The 27,998-nt window shown below is 43.5% G+C and overlaps 1 protein-coding gene across 2 annotated transcripts in view; it reads left to right on the top strand.

Moving 5' to 3' along the window:
• The window catches only part of LOC143988952 (antigen-presenting glycoprotein CD1d-like), a 78,890-nt gene that overhangs the window by 26,254 nt on the left and 24,638 nt on the right, over positions 1-27,998 (top strand). For both annotated transcript variants that reach the window (XM_077488902.1, XM_077488913.1), the window contains exon 4: positions 19,097-19,363. In XM_077488902.1, coding sequence (XP_077345028.1) covers positions 19,097-19,363 — 267 coding nt within the window. The remainder of the gene's footprint in view (positions 1-19,096; positions 19,364-27,998) is intronic.

Consider the following 27,998-nt stretch of genomic DNA (forward strand, 5'->3'; position numbering starts at 1 on the left):
AGTCACTTGGGGTATGTCTCTATCAGTTTTGCACATCGAGAGACTGAAATTCTTGCCCATTCTTCCTTGCAAAACAGCTCAAGCTCAGTGAGGTTTGATGGAGAGCGTTTGTGAACAGCAGTTTTCAGCTCTTTCCACAGATTCTCGATTGGATTCAGGTCTGGACTTTGACTTGGCCATTCTAACACCTGGATACGTTTATTTGTGAACCATTCCTTTGTAGATTTTGCTGTATGTTTGGGATCATTTTCTTGTTGGAAGATAAATCTCCGTCCCAGTTTCAGGTCTTTTGCAGACTCCAACAGGTTTTCATCCAGAATGGTCCTGTATTTGGCTGCATCCATCTTCCCCTCAATTTTAACCATCTTCCCTGTCCCTGCTGAAGAAAAGCAGGCCCAAACCATGATGCTGCCACCCCCATGTTTGACAGTGGGGATGGTGTGTTGAGGGTGATGAGCTGTGTTGCTTTTACGCCAAACATATCGTTTTGCATTGTGGGCAAAAAGTTTGATTTTGGTTTCATCTGACCAGAGCACCTTCTTCCACATGTTTGGTGTGTCTCCCAGGTGGCTTGTGGCAAACTTTAGACGAGACTTTTTATGGATATCTTTGAGAAATGGCTTTCTTCTTGCCACTCTTCCATAAAGGCCAGATTTGTGCAGTGTACGACTGATTGTTGTCCTATGGACAGACTCTCCCACCTCAGCTGTAGTTCTCTGCAGTTCATCCAGAGTGATCATGGGCCTCTTGGCTGCATCTCTGATCAGTATTCTCCTTGTCTGAGCTGAAAGTTTAGAGGGACGGCCAGGTCTTGGTAGATTTGCAGTGGTCTGATACTCCTTCCATTTCAAAATGATCGCTTGCACAGTGCTCCTTGGGATATTTAAAGCTTGGGAAATCTTTTGGTATCCAAATCCAGCTTTAAACTTCTCCATAACAGTATTACGGACCTGCCTGGTGTGTTCCTTGGTCTTCATGATGCGCTCTTTGCGCTTTCAACAGAACCCTGAGACTATCACAGAGCAGGTACATTTATACAGAGACTTGATTACACACAGGTGGATTCTATTTATCACCATCAGTCATTTAGGACAACATTGGATCATTCAGAGATCCTCACTGAACTTCTGGAGTGAGTTTGCTGCACTGAAAGTAAAGGGGCCGAATAATTTTGCACGCACCACTTTTCAGTTTTTTATTTGCTAAAAATTTTTAAATTATCCAATAGATTTTGTTCCACTTCACAATTGTGTCCCACTTGTTGGTGATTCTTCACAAAAAATTGAAATGTGGCAAAAGGTTGAAAAGTTCAAGGGGGCCGAATACACTGTATAGGCACTGTATATAGCACCAACAGTTTTATGCAACACTTTACAACATGAGGGCAAACAGTACAGTTACAATACAATTCAATACAGGAGGAATCAGAGGGCCCTGCTCATTAGAGATTACAATCTAAGAGGGAGGGCCAAGTGATAAGAAAGGTAATAACCGTGGGGGATGAGCTGATGGCGAAAATAAAAGTACAGTTAATAGATGGAGGCGGGATAGGCTTCTTTGAAGAGAAAAGTTTTCCGTGATTGCCTAAAAGTGGACAGAATAGGAGATAGACAGATTGGGGTAGGAAATTCCATAGGATGGGAGAGGCTCAGGAGAAGTCCTGGAGGTGAGCATGGGAGGAGGTGACGAGGGGGAAATAAAGAGAATGATTCAACATTATAGAGACAATAGCAAAAAAGGTCAAATGTGTCTAACCTAACTCTATTAGTCCAAGAATATTCGACATAGAGAGAAAACATTCGACATGAAGATTCAACGAAGCAGTCGCCACGAGCGGACATTTATGGTCAAGTGCTCTGCCTATAGGCTATATTAGAATTCTAATGTTGGGTGACTAGTAGATTACTAGTGTCATACAACATTACAATTCTACTATAGGTTGTAGGCGGAATATTTGTCCGGAAATGTATGATTGCGGCGTCGTACAGTTTAGCTGCTCCGTCTAATCTTCTTAGAACTTTCGACAGACACCATAAGCCTTCAATGACAGATTTGACCTTAATTATTTCGGATTTTCGGACGAATGCATTTTTTAACAAAGCGAAATAAATAAAAACAAATTTCGGGAGTAACTAAATAAATGTATTTTTTGGACGAAAACAACATTTTCGAAACAAAATATTTCAGTGTGCACATGTCCAGTTGTTAGTATTTCGAATTTAATTTGTTGGGAGAGTGGTGATGTAAGTAATTTCCTTGTTCATCCTATTGATACACTTTTTTGAGGTAATGAATATATTTGTGTAACTTAATACAGTATAAGTGCTCTCTCACTTCTCTCTTTTTTCTTTTCTGGTGGATAATCCGTGTCACTACATTATAATTATATTATTATACAGGAATTATTTAGCGCCAAAAGTTTATGCATCGCGATTTGGAATGGCTGCTGGCATAGGAAGTAGAAAAAGAAGATTTGCCTGGTCAGATTTCGGAAGTTCATCTGAATTCCTGACCTGGGCTAAAATGGACCCTGTCACTGTTCTCTCCCAGCTATGATGAAGTGTTTCTGCTATTTCCCGTGTCCATGTTTCCCTCCACTTCCCTCCCCAGATCCTTACCCTTTTTCCCAAGCGACCTTTCCCTAATTCCATATTCCCCCCCCCCCCCCCCTCTTTTTTTTTTCCTCTCTCTTTTTTTTTCTCTTTATCTTTCTTCCCCCCTCTTCTTCGTGTATTTTTTTCCTCTAAAGTTTCGGTAAGGGAAAAAAAAATACAATATGAATAATATACACACAGATGTATCCCGGAACACAATTGTGGAATATAAGACTATCCAATGTTTAACTGGAATTCTTAATCCTACTTAGTGTTGAGGTAAAACAAAATTATATATTTTTTAATTTTTCTTCCTCTTCTTTTTTCGTCTTTCTTTTTAACCACTTGACCACTGGCCACTTAAACACCCTTAATAACCAGACCAATTTTCAGCTTTCGGTGCTCTCACATTTTGAATGACAATTACTCAGTCATGCAACACAGTACCCATATGAAATTTTTGTCCTTTTTTTCACACAAATATAGCTTTCTTTTGGTGGTATTTAATCACCGCTGGGTTTTTTATATTTTGTGCTATAAAAGAAAAAAGACAGAAAATTCTGTAAAAAAAATGAAATTTTCTTTGTTTCTGTTATAACATTTAGCAATTATAACAATTAGTAATTTTATAACATTTTATAACATTATAACATAATATATAACTTTTATTAATTTTTCTTCATACATTTTGGCCAAAATTTATACTACTACAAATTTTTGGTAAAAATAAGTACAAATTGGTGGATATTATTTGGTCTTTGTGGAAGTTATAGAGTCCACAAGCTATGGTGCCAATATCTGAAAATTGATCACACCCGAAGGACTGACGGCCTATCTCATTTCTTGTGACCCTAACATGCCATAAAAGTACAAATACCCCCCAAATTACCCCTTTTTGGAAAGAAGATATTCCAAGGTATTTAGTAAGAGGCATGATGAGCTTTTTCCTACAATTCTTTGCAAAATCCTTCTTTTTCCTTTTTTTTTTTCACAAAATTGTCATATTATCAGTTTCTTTTTTTTTTTTTTCATAAAAGATTTTATTGAAAAAAATGCAAGACATACAACTATGCAAGTCAGAGAAACATCATAAACACAAAGTGCTGTCACGACCATATCTACTCGTAATACAGATAGCGCTATTACACTTTTACATTGGTCGTGACTAATAGAACAGTGCTATACAGAGGCACAACTTGTTAGCAGACACATAACTAAAGGGGACCAATCATTTAAAGAGGCTTACTCAAGTCGTGCCAGGTAGTGCTGGGCCTGAGTACCTAGCCTGCAGGACCGGTATTATCAGTTTCTTTCTCACACACAGCATATGCATACCACAAATTACACCCCAAAACACATTCTGCTATTACTCCTGAGTACGGCGATACCACATGTGTGAGACTTTTACACAGCGTGGCTACACACAGAGGCCCAACATACAGGGAGCGCCATCAGGCGTTCTGGAGCAGCCAGGCCAATTCTGACATTTCTCTCCTACATGTAAAAATCATAATTTATTTGCTAGAAAATTACATAGAATCCCAAAACATTATATATGTTTTTTTTAGCAAAGACCCTAGAGAATACAATGGTGGTCATTGCAACTTTACGGTACTTGTGCAGCAATTTTTCGAACGCGTTTTTTTTGGAAAAAAAAGAACTGTTTTGTGCTTAAAAAACAAAACAAAAAAAACAGTAAAGTTAGCCCAATGTTTTTGCATAATATGAAAGATGAAGGTACGCTGAGTAAATAGATACCTAACATGTCACTCTTCAAAACTGCACACGCTCGTGGAATGGTGCCAAACGTCGCTACTTAAAAATCCCGATAGGCAACCCTTTCATTTTTGTTTTACTGGTTACATGTTTTGAGTTACAGAGGAGGTCTAGGGCCAGAATTATTGTTCTTTCTCTAACATTCACAAGGATACCTCACATGTGTGGTTTGAACACCGTTTTCATATGTGGGCGGGACTTACACATGTGTTCGCTTCTGCATGCGAGCACATGGGGACATGGGCGCTTTTAAAATGTTTTTTTTTTTTATTGTTCATTTTACTTTATTTATTTTAGTTTGAAATTTTTTCCCCAAAAATAAATTTTTTGATCACTTTTATTCCTATTACAAGGAATGTAAACATCCCTTGTAATAGGAATATGGCATGACAGGTCCTCTTTACAGTGCGATATGGGGTTCAATAAGACCCTGCATCTCCCCTTTAGGCTGGGAAGCCTGAAATAACAAAAAAATGCCAGAGTATTGGCAGGGTATTGCAGAGTATTGGCAGGGTATTGCAGAGTATTGGCAGGGTATTAGGTATTGCAGAGTATTGTCAGGGTATTTAAGGGTATTGGGTATTGGCAGGGTATTGGCAGGGTATTGCAGGGTATTGGCAGGGTATTGCAGGGTATTGCAGATTATTGGAAGGGTATTGCAGGGTATTGTAGAGTATTGACAGGGTATTGGCAGGGTATTGCAGGGTATTGCAGAGTATTGCAGGGTATTGCAGGGTATTGCAGAGTATTGGCAGGGTATTGGGTATTGCAGAGGATTGACAGGGTATTGCAGAGTATTGGCAGGGTATTGCAGGCTATTGCAGAGTATTGCAGATTATTGCTGGGTATTGCAGAGTCTTGGCAGGGTATTGCAGGGTATTGCAGAGTATTGGTAGGGCATTGAATATTGGCAGGGTATTGGGTATTGCAGAGTAATGTCAGGGTATTGCAAAGTATTGTCAGGGTATTGCAGGGTATTGGCAGGGTATTGCAGAGTATTGGCAGGGTATTGGGTATTGCAGAGTATTGGCAGGGTATTGCAGAGTATTGGCAGGGTATTGCAGGCTATTGCAGTGTATTGCAGATTATTGCTGGGTATTGCAGAGTATTGTCAGGGTATTGCAGGATATTGGGTATTGGCAGGGTATTGGCAGGGTATTGCAGAGTATTTCAGGGTATGGCAGGGTATTGGCAGGGTATTGCAGAGTATTGGCAGGGTATTGCAGAGTATTGGCAGAGTATTGGCAGGGTATTGGGTATTGCAGAGGATTGGCAGGGTATTGCAGAGTATTGGCAGGGTATTGCAGGCAATTGCTGGGCATTGCAGAGTATTGGCAGGGTATTGCAGGGTATTGCAGAGTATTGGTAGGGCATTGAGTATTGGCAGGGAATTGGGTATTGCAGAGTATTGGCAGGGTATTGCAGAGTATTGGCAGGGTATTGGGTATTGAAGAGTATTGTCAGGGTATTGCAGAGTATTGGCAGGGTATTGCAGGGTATTGGCAGGGTATTGGCAGGGTATTGCAGAGTATTGGCAGGGTATTGGGTATTGCAGAGTATTGGCAGGGTATTGCAGAGTATTGGAAGGGTATTGCAGGCTATTGCAGAGTATTGCAGATTATTGCTGGGTATTGCAGAGTCTTGGCAGGGTATTGCAGGGTATTACAGAGTATTGGTAGGGTATTGAGTATTGGCAGGGTATTGGGTATTGCAGAGTATTGTCAGGGTATTGCAGAGTATTGTCAGGGTACTGCAGAGTATTGGCAGGGTATTGCAGGGTATTGGCAGGGTATTGCAGAGTATTGGCAGGGTATTGGGTATTGCAGAATATTGGCAGGGTATTGCAGGCTATTGCAGAGTATTGCAGATTATTGCTGGGTATTGCAGAGTATTGGCAGGGCATTGGCAGGGTATTGCAGAGTATTGGCAGGGTATTGGGTATTGCAGAGTATTGGCAGGGTATTGCAGGCTATTGCAGAGTATTGCAGATTATTGCTGGGTATTGCAGAGTATTGGCAGGGCATTGGCAGGGTATTGCAGAGTATTGGCAGGGCATTGGCAGGGTATTGCAGAGTATTGGCAGGGTATTGGGTATTGCAGAGTATTGGCAGGGTATTGCAGGGTATTGGCAGGGTATTGGCAGAATATTGGCAGGGTATTGGCAGAGTATTGGCAGGGTATTGGCAGGGTATTGCAGAGTATTGGCAGGGTATTGCAGAGTATTGGCAGGGTATTGCAGGGTATTGCAGGGTATTGCAGGGTATTGCAGGGTATTGCAGGGTATTACAGGGTATTGGCAGGGTATTGGGTATTGCAGAGTATTGGCAGGGTATTGCAGAGTATTGGCAGGGTATTGGGCATTGCAGAGTATTGGCAGGGTATTGCAGAGTATTGCAGGCTATTGCAGAGTATTGGCAGGGTATTGGGTATTGCAGAGTATTGCAGGGTATTGCAGAGTATTGGCAGGGTATTGGGTATTGCAGAGTATTGGCAGGGTATTGAGTATTGCAGAGTATTGGCAGGGTTTTGCAGAGTATTGGCAGGGTTTTGCAGAGTATTGCAGGGTATTGCAGAGTATTGGTAGGGTATTGGGTATTGCAGAGTATTGGCAGGGTATTGGGTATTGCAGAGTATTGGCAGGGTATTGCAGAGTATTTCAGGGTATTGCAGAGTATTGGCAGGGTATTGGGTATTGCAGAGTATTGCAGGGTATTGCAGAGTATTGGCAGGGTATTGGGTATTGCAGAGTATTGGCAGGGTATTGCAGAGTATTGGCAGGGTATTGGCAGGGTATTGCAGAGTATTGGCAGGGTATTGCAGGGTATTGGCAGGGTATTGCAGAGTATTGGCAGGGTATTGGGTATTGCAGAGTATTGGCAGGGTATTGCAGAGTATTGGAAGGGTATTGCAGAGTATTGGAAGGGTATTGCAGGCTATTGCAGAGTATTGCAGATTATTGCTGGGTATTGCAGAGTCTTGGCAAGGTATTGCAGGGTATTACAGAGTATTGGTAGGGTATTGAGTATTGTCAGGGTATTGGGTATTGCAGAGTATTGTCAGGGTATTGCAGAGTATTGTCAGGGTATTGCAGGGTATTGGCAGGGTATTGCAGAGTATTGGCAGGGTATTGGATATTGCAGGGTATTGCAGGGTATTGCAGAGTATTGGTAGGGCATTGAGTATTGGCAGGGTATTGGGTATTGCAGAGTATTGTCAGGGTACTGCAGAGTATTGGCAGGGTATTGCAGGGTATTGGCAGGGTATTGCAGAGTATTGGCAGGGTATTGGGTATTGCAGAGTATTGGCAGGGTATTGCAGAATATTGGCAGGGTATTGCAGGCTATTGCAGAGTATTGCAGATTATTGCTGGGTATTGCAGAGTATTGGCAGGGCATTGGCAGGGTATTGCAGAGTATTGGCAGGGTATTGGGTATTGCAGAGTATTGGCAGGGTATTGCAGGCTATTGCAGAGTATTGCAGATTATTGCTGGGTATTGCAGAGTATTGGCAGGGCATTGGCAGGGTATTGCAGAGTATTGGCAGGGTATTGGGTATTGCAGAGTATTGGCAGGGTATTGCAGGGTATTGGCAGGGTATTGGCAGAATATTGGCAGGGTATTGGCAGAGTATTGGCAGGGTATTGGCAGGGTATTGCAGAGTATTGGCAGGGTATTGGCAGGGTATTGCAGAGTATTGGCAGGGTATTGGCAGGGTATTGCAGAGTATTGGCAGGGTATTGGCAGGGTATTGCAGGGTATTGCAGGGTATTACAGGGTATTGGCAGGGTATTGGGTATTGCAGAGTATTGGCAGGGTATTGGGTATTGCAGAGTATTGCAGGGTATTGCAGAGTATTGGCAGGGTATTGGGCATTGCAGAGTATTGGCAGGGTATTGCAGAGTATTGCAGAGTATTGGCAGGGTATTGGGTATTGCAGAGTATTGCAGGGTATTGCAGAGTATTGGCAGGGTATTGGGTATTGCAGAGTATTGGCAGGGTATTGAGTATTGCAGAGTATTGGCAGGGTTTTGCAGAGTATTGCAGGGTATTGCAGAGTATTGGTAGGGTATTGGGTATTGCAGAGTATTGGCAGGGTATTGGGTATTGCAGAGTATTGGCAGGGTATTGCAGAGTATTTCAGGGTATTGCAGAGTATTGGCAGGGTATTGGGTATTGCAGAGTATTGCAGGGTATTGCAGAGTATTGGCAGGGTATTGGGTATTGCAGAGTATTGGCAGGGTATTGCAGAGTATTGGCAGGGTATTGCAGGGTATTGGGTATTGCAGAGTATTGGCAGGGTATTGCAGGGTATTGGGTATTGCAGGGTATTGCAGAGTATTGTTAGGGTATTGCAGAGTATTGGCAGGGTATTGCAGGGTATTGCAGAGTATTGGCAGGGTATTGGGTATTTCAGAGTATTGGCAGGGTATTGCAGAGTATTGGCAGGGTATTGGGTATTGCATAGTATTGCAGGGTATTGGGTATTGCAGAGTATTGGCAGAGTATTGGCAGGGTATTGCAGAGTATTATCAGGGTATTGGCAGGGTATTGCAGAGTATTGGCAGGGTATTGCAGAGTATTGCAGGGTATTGCAGGGTATTGGGTATTGCAGAGTATTGGCAGGGTATTGCAGAGTATTGGCAGGGTATTGCAGGGTATTGGCAGGGTATTGCAGAGTATTGGCAGGGTATTGGGTATTGCAGAGTATTGGCAGGGTATTGCAGAGTATTGGAAGGGTATTGCAGGCTATTGCAGAGTATTGCAGATTATTGCTGGGTATTGCAGAGTCTTGGCAAGGTATTGCAGGGTATTACAGAGTATTGGTAGGGTATTGAGTATGGTCAGGGTATTGGGTATTGCAGAGTATTGTCAGGGTATTGCAGAGTATTGTCAGGGTATTGCAGGGTATTGGCAGGGTATTGCAGAGTATTGGCAGGGTATTGGGTATTGCAGAGTATTGGCAGGGTATTGCAGAATATTGGCAGGGTATTGCAGGCTATTGCAGAGTATTGCAGATTATTGCTGGGTATTGCAGAGTATTGGCAGGGCATTGGCAGGGTATTGCAGAGTATTGGCAGGGTATTGGGTATTGCAGAGTATTGGCAGGGTATTGCAGGCTATTGCAGAGTATTGCAGATTATTATGTTGATAAGTATAGGAGTTATTCCTGCGCCTAATCAGGAAGGGGAATAGTTTTTTAGTGCCGCTGCACACACTGAATACGGGGTACCTGAAGAATCAAGAAAGGTAAGAGAGTAGTGGTGCGCAGTACTAACTCAGGAAATATTGGCCTACAAAATCTGTAGATACTATAGATGCAGGTGTTTAAATGCTAGGTGTGTGGCCACCCAGACCAAAAAATGTATTGGGAGCTTAATATGTACGTTCTATGAGGGAGCGTGCGAAAACCTCACCACTATCACATAATAGTGTTTGGGATGTATATTGAAGTGATATAAAAAAAAAAAAAATATATATAGTGGTAAAAAACTAAATAATTTCTGATGTGATTTTTTAGGGTGAGCATAGGACTCTAAAATAGCAATGCTAAGCAGTAAATAGGTCTGTTCTTACAGCATCCCATAGGTAAAATCAATATATAAGAATTGTGATAAAAAATATATTGCGATTTGTTGCGACTAATCCAATCGCATAAAAAGTGCTGGTGCTAAGTGATACAATAAGCGTGTTGCAATGTCTACTACACCGTGAACAACAATGTATAAATACACAATTATTAACTAAAAAACAGTTTAGTGCAAAAAGAAAAAAAGGAGATAGCTACTTGTGGTTAGCAAAGAAATCGCATAACGTGCCAGTGTTAGACAAATTGAGTTGGATGCGTATGGGTGTCTCTTCACCCTATACTAGGTAATAACTGCAGTGAAGTGAGATAAATTCATGCAAAATTGGCACAGAAAAAAATTGAAAAACGCAGCATTAAAAACGCATAAAAAATAAATGTTACAGGTGAAAAAAACTATCTAACAATAATGCAAGTGAAATAGTGCTCAATGGTCAAAAACTATATGACATATACATTCCACAATAACGTGTGTAAAAATTGTGTCCATATACAACATGTGCGACAACCAATAGCGATTATATCCAAAATCGCATCAGGTAAAAAACGCATGCAGTACTGGTGTTAAGTGCTATATGAACTATAGCGATCTGGTCGGTGGTGATAGTAGTGAAAAATATCCCATGTGGTCCTGTGTACTCAGGATATGGGTGTCCCCTTACCTTACAGCTGTAAGGTAACAGCATGTAACATATATATCCTCAGGGTTCCTGGTGGTCTTTATCCCACGAGGTCTTGTTACTGTGTCCCCGTCTCTTGCCTATTCCGCTGTGTGGTCACAACCAATTTAAAGTGTCCACACAGCGGAATAGGCAAGAGACGGGGACACAGTAACAAGACCTCGTGGGATAAAGACCACCAGGAACCCTGAGGATATATATGTTACATGCTGTTACCTTACAGCTGTAAGGTAAGGGGACACCCATATCCTGAGTACACAGGACCACGTGGGATATTTTTCACTACTATCACCACCGACCAGATCGCTATAGTTCATATAGCACTTAACACCAGTACTGCATGCGTTTTTTACCTGATGCGATTTTGGATATAATCGCTATTGGTTGTCGCACATGTTGTATATGGACACAATTTTTACACACGTTATTGTGGAATGTATATGTCATATAGTTTTTGACCATTGAGCACTATTTCACTTGCATTATTGTTAGATAGTTTTTTTCACCTGCATTTATTTTTTATGCGTTTTTAATGCTGCGTTTTTCAATTTTTTTTCTGTGCCAATTTTGCATGAATTTATCTCACTTCACTGCAGTTATTACCTAGTATAGGGTGAAGAGACACCCATACGCATCCAACTCAATTTGTCTAATGCAGGCCATACACGGTCGAATTTCGAACGAATTTTCTTTTCAAAATCAGAAAATTCGTTTTTTTTGTGATCCGATGGTGCCACCATTGATTTTCGAAATTCGGCCGACCAAGCCTTCAATTTCACCTCATGTTGCTACAGAAAAGAATTTTCTTGGCTGGGAATCTTCTTTTCTCTCCGTACATTTTCTTTTATCTCCGTACATTTTCTTTTATCTCCGTACATTTTCTTACGTTTCTCGCACGATTCTCCCATCATTGATTAGAAAATCGTTCGTTTTTCTAAAAATTTCCAACATGTCCGATTCCTCAAATTTTATTTCTGCACGAAAATCGGCTGTTGCTGCAGCCCACTAATGGTGCGAAATTCATACGAAAATTCTTAGATACGATTTTCGAAAGAAAATTCTTTCGAAATTCGAACCGTGTATGGCCGGCATAACACTGGCACGTTATGCGATTTCTTTGCTAACCACAAGTAGCTATCTCCTTTTTTTCTTTTTGCACTAAACTGTTTTTTAGTTAATAATTGTGTATTTATACATTGTTGTTCACGGTGTAGTAGACATTGCAACACGCTTATTGTATCACTTAGCACCAGCACTTTTTATGCGATTGGATTAGTCGCAACAAATCGCAATATATTTTTTATCACAATTCTTATATATTGATTTTACCTATGGGATGCTGTAAGAACGGACCTATTTACTGCTTAGCATTGCTATTTTAGAGTCCTATGCTCACCCTAAAAAATCACATCAGAAATTATTTAGTTTTTTACCACTATATTTTTTTTTTTTTTTTTATATCACTTCAATATACATCCCAAACACTATTATGTGATAGTGGTGAGGTTTTCGCACGCTCCCTCATAGAACGTACATATTAAGCTCCCAATACATTTTTTGGTCTGGGTGGCCACACACCTAGCATTTAAACACCTGCATCTATAGTATCTACAGATTTTGTAGGCCAATATTTCCTGAGTTAGTACTGCGCACCACTACTCTCTTACCTTTATTGCAGATTATTGCTGGGTATTGCAGAGTATTGGCAGGGCATTGGCAGGGTATTGCAGAGTATTGGCAGGGTATTGGGTATTGCAGAGTATTGGCAGGGTATTGCAGGGTATTGGCAGGGTATTGGCAGAATATTGGCAGGGTATTGGCAGAGTATTGGCAGGGTATTGGCAGGGTATTGCAGAGTATTGGCAGGGTATTGGCAGAGTATTGGCAGGGTATTGCAGAGTATTGCAGGGTATTGCAGGGTATTGCAGGGTATTGCAGGGTATTGGCAGGGTATTGGCAGGGTATTGCAGAGTATTGGCAGGGTATTGCAGGGTATTGCAGGGTATTGCAGGGTATTGCAGGGTATTGCAGGGTATTACAGGGTATTGGCAGGGTATTGGGTATTGCAGAGTATTGGCAGGGTATTGGGTATTGCAGAGTATTGCAGGGTATTGCAGAGTATTGGCAGGGTATTGGGCATTGCAGAGTATTGGCAGGGTATTGCAGAGTATTGCAGAGTATTGGCAGGGTATTGGGTATTGCAGAGTATTGCAGGGTATTGCAGAGTATTGGCAGGGTATTGGGTATTGCAGAGTATTGGCAGGGTATTGAGTATTGCAGAGTATTGGCAGGGTTTTGCAGAGTATTGCAGGGTATTGCAGAGTATTGGTAGGGTATTGGGTATTGCAGAGTATTGGCAGGGTATTGGGTATTGCAGAGTATTGGCAGGGTATTGCAGAGTATTTCAGGGTATTGCAGAGTATTGGCAGGGTATTGGGTATTGCAGAGTATTGCAGGGTATTGCAGAGTATTGGCAGGGTATTGGGTATTGCAGAGTATTGGCAGGGTATTGGCAGGGTATTGCAGAGTATTGGCAGGGTATTGCAGGGTATTGGGTATTGCAGAGTATTGGCAGGGTATTGCAGGGTATTGGGTATTGCAGGGTATTGCAGAGTATTGTTAGGGTATTGTAGAGTATTGGCAGGGTATTGCAGGGTATTGCAGAGTATTGGCAGGGTATTGGGTATTTCAGAGTATTGGCAGGGTATTGCAGAGTATTGGCAGGGTATTGGGTATTGCATAGTATTGCAGGGTATTGGGTATTGCAGAGTATTGGCAGAGTATTGGCAGGGTATTGCAGAGTATTATCAGGGTATTGGCAGGGTATTGCAGAGTATTGGCAGGGTATTGCAGAGTATTGCAGGGTATTGCAGGGTATTGGCAGGGTATTGGGTATTGCAGAGTATTGGCAGGGTATTGCAGAGTATTGCAGGGTATTGCAGAGTATTGGCAGGGTATTGCAGGGTATTGGCAGGGTATTGCAGGGTATTGCAGAGTATTGGCAGGGTATTGCAGAGTATTGGCAGGGTATTGCAGGGTATTGCAGAGTATTGGCAGGGTATTGGGTATTTCAGAGTATTGGCAGGGTATTGCAGAGTATTGACAGGGTATTGGGTATTGCATAGTATTGCAGGGTATTGGCAGGGTATTGGCAGGGTATTGCAGAGTATTGGCAGGGTATTGCAGAGTATTGCAGGGTATTGCAGGGTATTGGCAGGATATTGGGTATTGCAGAGTATTGGCAGGGTATTGCAGAGTATTGCAGGGTATTGGCAGGGTATTGGGTATTGCAGAGTATTGCAGGGTATTGCAGAGTATTGGCAGGGTATTGGGTATTGCAGAGTATTGTCAGGGTATTGCAGAGTATTGCAGGGTATTGCAGAGTATTGGCAGGGTATTGGGTATTGCAGAGTATTGGTAGGGTATTGCAGAGTATTGGCAGGGTATTGGGTATTGCAGAGTATTGGCAGGGTGTTGGGTATTGCAGAGTATTGGCAGGGTTTTGCAGAGTATTGCAGGGTATTGCAGAGTATTGGCAGGGTATTGGGTATTGCAGAGTATTGCAGGGTATTGCAGAGTATTGGCAGGGTATTGGGTATTGCAGAGTATTGGGAGAGTATTGGCAGGGTATTGCAGAGTATTGGCAGGGTATTGCAGGGTATTGGGTATTGCAGAGTATTGGAAGGGTATTGTAGGGTATTGGGTATTGCAGGGTATTGCAGAGTATTGCAGGTTATTGCAGAGTATTGGCAGGGTATTGCAGAGTATTGGCAGGGTATTGGCAGGGTATTGCAGGGTATTGGGTATTGCAGAGTATTGGCAGGGTATTGCAGGGTATTGGGTATTGCAGAGTATTGGCAGGGTATTGCAGGGTATTGCAGGGTATTGCAGAGTATTGGCAGGGTATTGCAGAGTATTGGCAGGGTATTGCAGGGTATTGCAGAGTATTGGCAGGGTATTGGGTATTTCAGAGTATTGGCAGGGTATTGCAGATTATTGGCAGGGTATTGGGTATTGCATAGTATTGCAGGGTATTGGGTATTGCAGAGTATTGGCAGAGTATTGGCAGGGTATTGCAGAGTATTATCAGGGTATTGGCAGGGTATTGCAGAGTATTGCAGGGTATTGCAGGGTATTGCAGGGTATTGCAGGGTATTGGCAGGGTATTGGCAGGGTATTGGGTATTGCAGAGTATTGGCAGGGTATTGCAGGGTATTGCAGGGTATTGCAGAGTATTGGCAGGGTATTGCAGGGTATTGCAGAGTATTGGCAGGGTATTGGGTATTTCAGAGTATTGGCAGGGTATTGCAGAGTATTGACAGGGTATTGGGTATTGCATAGTATTGCAGGGTATTGGCAGGGTATTGGCAGGGTATTGCAGAGTATTGGCAGGGTATTGCAGAGTATTGCAGGGTATTGCAGGGTATTGGCAGGATATTGGGTATTGCAGAGTATTGGCAGGGTATTGCAGAGTATTGCAGGGTATTGGCAGGGTATTGGGTATTGCAGAGTATTGCAGGGTATTGCAGAGTATTGGCAGGGTATTGGGTATTGCAGATTATTGGCAGGGTATTGCAGAGTATTGCAGGGTATTGCAGAGTATTGGCAGGGTATTGGGTATTGCAGAGTATTGGTAGGGTATTGCAGAGTATTGGCAGGGTATTGGGTATTGCAGAGTATTGGTAGGGTATTGCAGAGTATTGGCAGGGTATTGGGTATTGCAGAGTATTGGCAGGGTGTTGGGTATTGCAGAGTATTGGCAGGGTTTTGCAGAGTATTGCAGGGTATTGCAGAGTATTGGCAGGGTATTGGGTATTGCAGAGTAATGGCAGGGTATTGGGTATTGCAGAGTATTGCAGGGTATTGCAGAGTATTGGCAGGGTATTGGGTATTGCAAAGTATTGGGAGAGTATTGGCAGGGTATTGCAGAGTATTGGCAGGGTATTTCAGGGTATTGGGTATTGCAGAGTATTGGAAGGGTATTGTAGGGTATTGCAGGGTATTGCAGGGTATTGCAGAGTATTGCAGGTTATTGCAGAGTATTGGCAGGGTATTGCAGAGTATTGGCAGGGTATTGGCAGGGTATTGCAGGGTATTGGGTATTGCAGAGTATTGGCAGGGTATTGCAGGGTATTGCAGGGTATTGCAGAGTATTGGCAGGGTATTGCAGAGTATTGGCAGGGTATTGCAGGGTATTGCAGAGTATTGGCAGGGTATTGGGTATTTCAGAGTATTGTCAGGGTATTGCAGAGTATTGGCAGGGTATTGGGTATTGCATAGTATTGCAGGGTATTGGGTATTGCAGAGTATTGGCAGAGTATTGGCAGGGTATTGCAGAGTATTATCAGGGTATTGGCAGGGTATTGCAGAGTATTGGCAGGGTATTGCAGAGTATTGCAGGGTATTGCAGGGTATTGGCAGGGTATTGGGTATTGCAGAGTATTGGCAGGGTATTGCAGAGTATTGGCAGGGTATTGCAGAGTATTGCAGGGTATTGCAGGGTATTGCAGGGTATTGCAGAGTATTGGCAGGGTATTGCAGGGTATTGCAGAGTATTGGCAGGGTATTGGGTATTTCAGAGTATTGGCAGGGTATTGCAGAGTATTGACAGGGTATTTGGTATTGCATAGTATTGCAGGGTATTGGATATTGCAGAGTATTGGCAGGGTATTGGGTATTGCAGAGTATTGGCAGAGTATTGGCAGGGTATTGCAGAGTATTGGCAGGGTATTGGCAGGGTATTGGCAGGGTATTGCAGAGTATTGGCAGGGTATTGCAGAGTATTGCAGGGTATTGCAGGGTATTGGCAGGATATTGGGTATTGCAGAGTATTGGCAGGGTATTGCAGAGTATTGCAGGGTATTGGCAGGGTATTGGGTATTGCAGAGTATTGCAGGGTATTGCAGAGTATTGGCAGGGTATTGGGTATTGCAGAGTATTGGCAGGGTATTGGGTATTGCAGAGTATTGTCAGGGTATTGCAGAGTATTGTCAGGGTATTGCAGAGTATTGCAGGGTATTGCAGAGTATTGGCAGGGTATTGGGTATTGCAGAGTATTGGTAGGGTATTGCAGAGTATTGGCAGGGTATTGGGTATTGCAGAGTATTGGCAGGGTGTTGGGTATTGCAGAGTATTGCAGGGTATTGCAGAGTATTGGCAGGGTATTGGGTATTGCAGAGTATTGGCAGGGTATTGGGTATTGCAGAGTATTGCAGGGTATTGCAGAGTATTGGCAGGGTATTGGGTATTGCAGAGTATTGGGAGAGTATTGGCAGGGTATTGCAGAGTATTGGCAGGGTATTGCAGGGTATTGGGTATTGCAGAGTATTGGAAGGGTATTGTAGGGTATTGGGTATTGCAGGGTATTGCAGAGTATTGCAGGTTATTGCAGAGTATTGGCAGGGTATTGCAGAGTATTGGCAGGGCATTGGGTATTGCAGAGTATTGGCAGGATATTGCAGCGTATTGGCAGGGTATTGGGTATTGGCACAGTATTGGCAGGGTATTGCAGAGTATTGGCACGGTATTGGCACAGTATTGGCAGAGTATTGGCAGGGTATTGGCAGGGTATTGGCAGGGTATTGGCAGGGTATTGGCAGAGTATTGGCAGAGTATTGGCAGGGTATTGGCAGGGTATTGGCAGGGTATTGCAGAGTATTGCTGGGCATTGCAGAATATTGGCAGGGTATTGGGTATTGCAGAGTATTGCTGGGTATTGCAGAGTATTGGCAGGGTATTGCAGTGTATTGGCAAGGTATTGCAGAGTATTGGCAAGGTTTTGGCAGGGTATTGACAGAGTATTGCTGGGTATTGCAGAGTATTGCTGGGTATTGCAGAAAATTGGCAGGGATTTGAGGGGTTAATTTTCGGTGAGCAGCACTGTGGGCACTGCAGATCCAGCCCACAGTGCTGCTGACACCGATCTCTTCCCCCTCTGCTGTACTGATCGGTGGTGGTTTGTTTACAAGTGATCGCTCTGTCATTTGACGGAGCGATCACGTGGTAAATGGCCGCGATGACCCGGCGGTCACGGATGCTCTAGAGTGCACGCCCCAGGGGGCGCGCGAGAGCGGAATTCTAGGAGGACGTCATTCGGCTATGGGCCGGTTGTTAAGTGGTTAATATTTATATACTGTATAAAAAAAAAAATGTGTGGTTTCCCCCCCTCCAGGTCCATACCTGGCCTTTCAGGTCTAGTATGGATTTGAAAGAGACCCATGCCATTTATTTAGTTTTTTTAAATGGCGTGGTGTCCCCCTCAAAATTCATAACCGGCCCTTATCCAAGCATGCCGCTCAGCAGGTCAGGAAAGGGAGGGGACCAGCGAGCGGCCCCCCGAACCATACCAAGGTGCATGACCTCAACATGGGAGGGGTGGGTACTTTGGGGCGGGGGGGCTCTGTCCCCCCACCCCAAAGCACCTTGCCCCCATGTTGATGAGCACAAGGACCTCTACCCAGCAACCCTACCCATTGTCTGTGGGCTGGGGGTTATTGAAATCTGGAAGCCCCCCTTAAAAAGGGGGTCCCCAGATCTTACCCCCCTCTATGTGAATGGGTATCAGGTACCCCTGCCCATTCACCAAAAAAGCAGTGAAATGTAATAAAAACACAAGAGCCAGTTTTTAACAATTCCTTTATTAATAGCCCTGTCTTCTCAAGCTGTCTCATCCCAGAGTCTTCTCCTCCCCGAGCTGTCCTCTCCTTCCTGCCGTCTTCTCCTCAAGCTGTCTCTTCCCGCTGCTGTCTTCTTCCTCTGCGCCGGATACCTGCTAATAATTTTTAAAAAGCCGCTCTTGTTCTGTTGATGTCCTTATCTGTTTTGTTGTCGCCTGCTCTCTGCTGACTCTTATATAGCCATGGGGCGTGGCCATCCGATGACATCACCCGGAGAGCCCGTCCCTTGTGGCAATTTTTTTTTTTTTTTTACATTCAGCTTTCAGCGGGGAACCTCGCTGACAGCTGATGACTCATCGGTTGCTAAGGATGCGACGGTCGGCTTCCCGACCCTTCCTTAGCAACAAGATATATACAGTGTGTTTGTGCATTTAAAGAGACGGAAAAAAAAAACGTAAACAGCTGGTTTAAAAACGCAAAATGCACTGGAAAATGTGCCTGAAATACACAATACTCTAACTGGGACACTGATGTAAGGGGGAACTGTAATGGGGACATTGAAGTAAAGTAATACTCTAATGGGGACACTGATATAAGGTGGGACTTTGCTTTGTTTTTGCTTTGTTCTCTTTTGTTGAATCATATCATGTTGAAAACAAAAGGGATCCAAGTAAAAGGTATTAATTAATTTAAATTGTATTCATTAATTTATTATCGAGCTGGTACCGTGTATACCACCGATCTGTAACTTTAATAATCATGGTTTTATTGAATTATTATTAAAACTATTTTTTTTAAATTAATAAAAAAGTGTAATTTTTAATCAACTTTTATCCACATATCTCAGTCCAGCCTCAGGTCTACATTACCAGGAAATCTGATGTATCTGAAACAGAGGTCATCTGTATGGTGACTGGCTTCTATCCAAAACCAATTAATGTAAGCTTGTGGAAGGAGAACAAAATGGAGGATGTGATGTCAACTGGGGCTCTACCCAATGGAGATGGGACTTACCAGTTAACAGTGCTGACAACTATAAATATGGCAGAAGAGCAAAGTGTCTACTGCCAGGTGGAGCACAGCAGTTTAAAAGAACCACTAATAGTACACCTGGGTGAGTATCCATAAAGTTTTGCAAGAAAGAAATTATAGAAAATCAGAAGTTATTTCAGGTGAATTCCAGAAATTCAGCAACTTTGTCAAAAGTTCAGCATGCATAGGGGTTGATTTACTAAAACTAGAGAGTGTAAAATTGGGTGCAGCTGTGCATGGTAGCCAATCAGTTTCAAACTTCAGCTTGATCATTTAAAAAAACAACAACCTGGAAGCTGTTTGGTTTCAGTTTTAGTAAAACAACCCATATCAGTTCAGTACAATTAGGCCGCGTACACACGAGAGGATTGTCCGTCCAACTTAGTCCGCTGAAACGTGTTTTAGCGGACAATCCGCTCGTGTGTGGGCTTCAGCGGACTTTTTCAGCGGACAGTCTGGCGGACTAAGTCTTTCGGAATTTCCGTAATATTGTCCGTCCAAACTTGGTTTCAGTCCGCTCGTGAGTAGGCTAGTTCAACGGACTAAGTATGGCGCATGCTCAGAAAGGATTAAGGCCGCGTACACACGCGGGGACTGTTCGCCCAACTTTGTCCGCTGAACAGTGTTTCGGCGGACAGTCCGCTCGTGTGTGGGCTTTCAGCGGACAGTTTCAGCGGACAGTCTGCTGAACAAAGTTTTTCGGAAATTCCGAAAAACTGTCCGCTGAAACTTGGTTTCAGCGAACAGTCCCCTCGTGTGTAGGCTTGTTCGTCAAACAAAGTTCCGCGCATGCTCAGAAAGAATTTATACGCCGAAAGTTGCATTGCAGTGTATAGGACGTCGTTTTCTAGTCCCGTCGTACGTGCCGTTCACGTCATCGCGCACGGTTTCAGCAAACTGTTCGTTCGTCGTGTGTGGCCATGTCCGTCCATGCTAATTTTGAGCGGACTGTCCGCTGAAACTGTTTGACGAACAAAGTTGAGCGAACAGTCCCCGCGTGTGTACGCGGCCTTACACGGCCGAAGGTTGCATTGCAGTGTATTGGACGTCGAATTTCTAGTCCCGTCGTACATGCCGTACACGTCATCGCGCAAGCTTTCAGTGGACTGTCTGTTCGTCGTGTGTGGTCAAGTCCGTTCATTCAAAAGTAGGACGGACTGTCTGTCGGATTGTCTGACGGACTTAGTTGGACGGATAGTCCGCCCGTGTGTACGCGGCCTTAGGGGCATGTCACCTCTGGGACTTATCTCTATTACGTATATGCGACAGGTTTATTGCACTCCAGTAGGATACACTCCAGCTGTGAGAAGAGAGAAGCACACAGAGCAGCTGTGCCCTCCCCTCCCTTCTGCTGCCCGTTCAAAAAGGCCTTTGTACAGTCTTTGTACAGTATTTTGTGGCTTCGTTCATAAAATATAAAGCTTATACAGTGCCTTGAAAAAGTATTCATACCCCTTGACATTTTCCACATTTTGTCATGTTACAACCAAAAACGTAAATGTATTTTATTGGGATTTTATGTGACAGACCAACACAAAGTGGCACATAACTGTGAAGTGGAAGCAAAATAATAAATTGGTTTTCAATTTTCTTTACGAATATGTCAAAAGTGTGGTGTACATTTGTATTCAGCCCCCCTGAGTCAATACTTTGTAGAACCCCCTTTACAGCTGCAAGTCTTTTTGGGGATGTCTCTACCAGCTTTGGCCATCAAGAGTGACATTTTTGCCCATTCTTCTTTGAAAAATAGCTCAAGCTCTGTCAGATTGGATTGTGAGTGCCTATACTTTGATATAAACCATTCCATTGTAGCTCTGGCTGTATGTTTAGGGTCATTCTCCTGCTGGAAGGTGAATCTCCACCCCAGTCTCAAGTCTTTTGCAGACTCTAATGCCGCGCACACACGAGCGGACTTCTCATCGGACTGATCTCCGAAGGACTTTTCAACAGAGTCCTACTGAAACAGAAACAGACTTGCCTACACACGATCACACCAAAGTCCGATCGTTTAGAACGCGATGACGTACAACGGGACTAGAAAGAGGAAGTTCAATAGCCAGTAGCCAATAGCTGCCCTTGCGTTGTTTTTTGTCCGTCGGAACAGCATACAGACGAGCGGTTTTCTTGATACGAACTGGGTCCTGTGGAAAGATTTGAAACATGTTCTTTTTCTAGGTCCATCAAAATTTTAGAAAGAAAAAGTCCGGTGAAGCCCACACACGATTGGAATGTCAGACAGAATGATTCAGTCGGACCTTTTCTGACGGAAAGTCCGGCCGTTGGTACAGGTTTTCTTCCAAGATTTCCCTGTATGTGGCTCCATCCATGTTCCTATCAACTCTGACCAGCTTCCTTGTCCCTGCTGAAGAAACGCATTCCCACAACATGATGCTGCCCCCACCATGTTTCACAATGTGGATGGTGTGTTCAGGGTGATGTGCAGTGTTAGTTCTGCTTTTTAGAATTTAGTGTTTTGCTTTTAGGCCAAAAAGTTAAATTTTGGTCTCATCTGCCCAGAGCACTTTCTTCCACATGTTTGCTGTGTCCCCCACATGGCTTCTCGCAAACTGCAAACAGGACTTCTTATGGCTTTCTTTCAACAATGGCTTTCTTCTTGCCACTATTCCATAAAGGCCATATTTGTGGAGTGCACGACTAATAGTTGTCCTGTGGACAGATTCTCCCACCTAAGCTGTGGATCTCTGCAGCTCCTCCAGAGTTATCATGAGCCTCTTGGCTGCTTCTCTGAGTAATGCTCACCTTGCTCGGCCTGTCAGTTTAGGTGGATGGCCATGTCTTGGTAGGTTTGCAGTTGGGCCATACTCTTTCCATGATGGATTGAAGAGTGCTCTTTGAGACGTTCAAAGCTTGGGATAATTTTTTTTAAGCTAACCCTGCTTTAAACTTCTCCACAACTTTATCCCTGACCTGTCTGGTATGTTCCTTGGCCTTTATGATGCTGTTTGTTAACCAAGGCTCTCTAACAAACCTCTGAGGGCTTCACAGAACAGCTGAATTTATACTGAGATTAAATCACACACAGGTGGACTATATCTATGATTTAGGTGACTCCTGAAGGCAGTTGGTTCCATTCGATTTTAATTTGGGGTATTAGAGTAAAGGGGCCTGAATACAAATGCACACCACACTTTTCAGACATTTATTTGTAAAAAAAAAAAATTTAAATAAATTTATCATTTTCCTTCCACTTCACAATTATGTGTCACTTTGTGTTGGTCTATCACATGAAATACCAATAAAATACATTTATGTTTTTGGTTGCAGCATGACAAAATGTGGAACATTTCAAGGGGTATGAATACTTTTTCAATGCACTGTATATAGAGGCAGAAAATGACATTTCTAACGGAAAAAAAAGTAATTTAAAACTGCTTGCGGTTTTAATGTAATGTTTGGTTCTGGCAATATGGATGAAAATCATTAAAAAATTGCATGGGTAGCCCCCCTGCCCATTACCAGCCCCTTTGTGTTAAGTAGAATCTGTTTGTAATTTTGAACTGGTACATTTTTAAAGTGTAGCTCCAAAAATCGTCAAAAAAATCAATTTTTAAGCTTTTGGAAAACATAGGGAAGGGTTATCACCCCTGTATAATTTTTTTGGCCGTCTATCTTTTTTAATTTCACTTCCTGTTGTCTCCTTCCATTTGCAAGTAGGAGACGTTTGTAAGTCGGATATTTGAAAGTAGGGGCCTGCCCTATATGCTCTGCAGAAATTAGGTGTTGGTGTTGCGACAAGTTAACACTGTAAGCCCTCAAAGTGACTCTTGGTGGGCACTGGAGCCCCCTGCTGTGAACTATTATATCAAGAATTGTAATTACATGCCATTGTTGAACACTGGTAGAAAAATTGGGCCTTTGGTGGTTCTGGTGGTGCTGGTGCCACAATACTGTAAGTCCTCACAGTTACTCTCGGTGGGCGCTGGAACGGGCCCTGCTGTGAAATATTATATCAAGAATTGTAATTACATGCACCTGTTAAACAGGGGCTGAAAAATTGGGCCTTAGGCACTGGTGCCACAACACTGCAACACCTCACAGAAACTCTAGTTGGAGAGCAGGAATGAGCCCTGTTGCAAAGTATTGCATCAAAAATTGTAATTGCACGCCCCTGTTAAACAGTGGCTTAAAAATAGGGCCTTAGGCACTGGTGCCACAACACTACAACCACTCACAAATAGGGATAAGCTTCGAGTTCCAGTCGAAATCAAGATCGACTCAAACATTGCCTGTTCGCCTATTCGACGAACAGTGAACAATTTGGGGTGCCCGCGGCAAATTCAAAAAGCAGCGGAACACCCTGTACAAGTCTATGGGAGAAATCTAAAGTGCAAATTCTAAAGGCTAATATGCAAGTTACTGTCCTAAAAAGTGTTTGGGGACCTGGGCCCTGCCCCAGGGGACATGTATCAATGCAAAAAAAGTTTTAAAAGCTGCCATTTTTTCGGGAGCAGTGATTTTAATAATGATTAAAGTGAAACAATAAAAGTGTAATATTCCTTTAAATTTTGTACCTGGGGGTTGTGTATAGTATGCCTGTGAAGGGGCGCATGTTTCCCGTGCTTAGAACTGTCCCTGCACAAAGTGTCATTTCTGCAGGAAAAAGTCATTTAAAAGCACTTATACCTATAATGAATTTGACGGCTCCCCGTAATACAGAGAACAGTCATTGAAAGTCATTGATCATTGTTTCACTTTAATCATTATTAAAATCACTGCTCTCGAAAAACTTTTTCTTGCATTGATACATGTCCCCTGGGGCAGGACCCAGGTTCCCAAACACTTTTTAGGACAGTAACTTGCATATTAGCCTTTAAAATTAGCACTTTAGATTTTGAACGTTCAAGTCCCATAGACTTTAATAGGGTTCTAAAGTTCACATGAAGTTTAGGTCTGTTCGCAGGTTCTGGTGCGAAGCGAACAGGGGGGGGGGGGTGTTCAGCTCATCTTTACTCACAAATATTGTAGTTGAGCGCAGCAACGAACCCTTCAGTAAAATATTGCATCAAAAATTGTAATTACACGCCCCTGTTAAACAAGGGCTGAAAAATTGGGCCTTAGGCACTGGTTCTGGTGCCACGACACTGCAACCCCTCAAAGATACTCTAGTTTGAGTGCAGGAATGAGCCCTGCTGCAAAGTATTGCATCAAAAATTTAAATGACATGCCCCTGTTAAACAGGGGCTGAAAAATTGGGCCTTAGCCACTGGTGGCCAAAAAATGTTCTTCCAAGCTATCAGCAGCATCATTGAGGAGGAAGAGGATAGTCAGTCAGCATAACAGGATAGTCACTCAGCATCAGCATAGGCAGTCTTGAAGGGATGTGACATTTCAAAAAAAATTATTTGGTTACATCAGCTTCAGGTGCTTGGTAGCTGGTGGTGATCCAAGACTGATTCATTTTTATGAAGGTCAGTCGATCAACCGAGTTGGTGGACAGGCGCACCCTGTTATTGACTACAAAGCCTCTGGCAGCACTGAATGTGCGTTCCGAAAGGACATTGGATGCAGGACAGGCCAGTAGCTCAATTGCATACTGTGAAAGCTCTGGCCAGTGATCCATCCTCAAGACCCAGTAAGCCAGAGGATTTTCGGTGGGAAAGGTGTCCAAGTCTGATCTTGTCCCTAGGTATTCCTGCACCATGTAAATCAGACGCTGGAGATGGTTGCTGGAACCGATCATACCTTGGGGCTGCGGACTAAAAAAATTGTCTGAACGCATCGGTCAGACGGCCAACCTTCTCCACCGCTATTTCTGTGACTGACCGAAGCCTCAGCAAAACGTTTTCCAGGACCAGGAATTTGTAACCTCCCAGTCTCTGGGAATGCTTTGCACAGACCTTTCTGCAAGGCCTCCCAGACATGTCTCATCCTCTGCTCCCTCTACGACAGCAAGATAAGGTCTGCAATCTTACCCTTGTACCTTGATCAAGGAGAGTTGCCAGCCAGTAATGATCCCTCTCCTTGATCTGCTGAATACAAGGATCCTTCCACAGGCTTTGCAGGATCAGGGAGGCCATGCAGCGTAGGTTAGCTGAGGAATTCTGTCCGGAGTCCACTGGGTCACTAAGGACGACATGATCTGCAGCCACCTCCTCCCAGCCACGTTCAAGTCCACGGGTTTCTTGGGACTGTAAATCACCCTTAAAAGACGGCTGCTGATGCTGAGTGCAAGGCTCCACTTCCATGCTGACACAATCCTCCTCCTCCTCCTCCTCCTCTTCCTGTGTGATCAGCGGGCAAGCAGGAATACTGTCTGGATAAAGGGGGCCTTGAGAGGAAATTAAGTCCTCCTCTTCCTGCCTCTGTTCTGCCACAAGTGCCCTGTTCATTAGACATGTGCAGAGTAAAATATTTTGTTTCGGAATTTCGTTTTCGTCCGTATTTAGTTACTCCCGAAATTCGTTTTTATTTATTTCGTTTTTCGTTCAAAAATTGCATTCGTCCGAAAATCCAAATGAATTACGGTCAAATCTGTCTTTGAAGACTTATGGTGTCTGTCGAATGTATAAAGAAGATTCGACGGAGCTAGTATATAGCATACTTTAGAACCCCTGTTAAAGTCTATGGGACTCCAACGTTCAAAATCTAAAGTGCTAATTTTAAAGACTAATTTGCAAGTTACTGTCCTAAAAAGTGTTTGGGGACCCGGGTCCTGCCCCATGGGACATGTATCAATGCAAAAAAAAGTTTTAAAAACGGCCGTTTTTTCGGGAGCAGTGATTTTAATAATGATTAAAGTGAAACAATAAAAGTGTAATATTCCTTTAAATTTCGTGGGGGGGGGGGGGGGGGTGTCTATAGTATGCCTGTGAAGGGGCTCATGTTTCTGGTGCTTAGAACTGTCCCTGCACAAAGTGTCATTTATGCAGGAAAAGAAGTCCTTTAAAATCACTCGCAGCTATTATGAATTGTCGGCTCTGTAATACAGAGAACACTCATTGAAAGTCATTGATAAAAAAATAAAATAAAAAAAAAGCGTGGGGGTCCCCCAAATTCAATTACCAGGCCCTTCAGGTCTGGTATGGATATTAAGGGGAACCCTGCCTCAAATTTAAGAAAGAATTTGACGTGGGGTTCCCCCTAAATATCCATAACCAGACCCTTCAGGTCTGGTATGGATAATAAGGGGAACCCCGCGTCAAATTTTAAAAAAAATTGACGTGGGGGTCCCCCTAAAAATCCATACCAGACCCTTTATCCGAGTACGCAACCTGGCAGGCCGCAGGAAAAGAGGGGGGGACGAGAGAGCGGCCCCCCTCCCTCCTGAACCGTACCAGGCCACATGCCCTCAACATTGGGAGGATGCTTTTGGGGTCTGTGACCCCTCAAAGCACCTTGTCCCCATGTTGATGAGGACAAGGGCCTCATCCCCACAACCGTGGCCGGTGGTTGTGGAGGTCTGCGGGCGGGGGGCTTATCAGAATCTGGAAATACTTTCATAATAGCTGCGAGTGATTTTAAAGGACTTTTTTTCCTGCATAAACGACACTTTGTGCAGGGACAGTTCTAAGCACCAGAAACATGAGCCCCTTCACAGGCATACTATAGACACCCCCCCCCCCCCCCCTACGAAATTTAAAGGAATATTACACTTTTATTGTTTCACTTTAATCATTATTAAAATCACTGCTCCCGAAAAAACGCCCGTTTTTAAAACTTTTTTTTGCATTGATACATGTCCCCTGGGGCAGGACCCGGGTCCCCAAACACTTTTTAGGACAGTAACTTGCAGAATCTTTTCTCTCTGTCAAATCTTTTTTCTCTGTCGAATATTTTCTCTATATAATCTTGGACTAATAGAGGTAAGGTTAGGCACATTCGACCACAGGTTCTATAGACAGATTGTTATTGTGAGTCATGTCGAATCTCCTATTCTATATCGAACTGTTGTAACAATGAAAACGAAAATAAAGCATTTATTTATGTTGGATCTTTCGTTTTTCGGATTTTGTGCTTTCGTTATCGTTTGTCAAAACGAAAACGAAAATAGCGGAAATTCGGACGAAAATGCATTCGAACGAAAACGAATGCACATGTCTACTGTTCATTATTCCACGCAGCGTGTGCTACAACAGGTGGACAAGAGGTACAGTGTCACTGATGCATGCACTGTCAATGCTCACCATCCTCGTGGCCTCCTCAAATGGTGACAGGACAGTGCATGCATCCCTGATCATGGCCCACTGGCATGGTGAAAAAAAAACCGAGCTCCCCTGACCCTGTCCTGGTGCCGTAGTCACACAGGTACTCATTAATGGCCCTCTGCTGCGTGTGCAGCTGCTGCAGCATGGCCAACGTTGAGTTCCACCTGGTGGGCATTTCACAGATTAGACGGTTCTTGGGCATGTTCAATTCCTTTTGGAGCTCAGCCAGCCGAGCACTGGCATTATATGACGGGCGGAAATGCACACAGACTTTCCTGGCCTGCCTCAGGACATCCTGTAAGCCCGGGTACCTTCCCAAGAACCGCTGCACCACCAAGTTAAGGACGTGAGCCACACAGGGCACATGGGTCACTTGCCCCTGTCGGAGGACGGAGAGGAGGTTGGTGCCATTGTCGCAAACCACCATTCCTGGCTTAAGCTGGCACAGCGTCAGCCACCTCTCAGCCTGCCCCTGCAGAGCTGACAAAATATCTGTCCAGTGTGGCTCCTGTCCCCCAAGCACACCAGTGCAAGCACTGCATGGCATCTTTT

The sequence above is a fragment of the Lithobates pipiens genome, unplaced genomic scaffold (genome assembly GCF_037356315.1).
Source record: "Lithobates pipiens isolate NorthernLeopardFrog02 unplaced genomic scaffold, aLitPip1_a1.2 Scaffold_1, whole genome shotgun sequence".
NCBI lineage: Eukaryota > Metazoa > Chordata > Amphibia > Anura > Ranidae > Lithobates > Lithobates pipiens.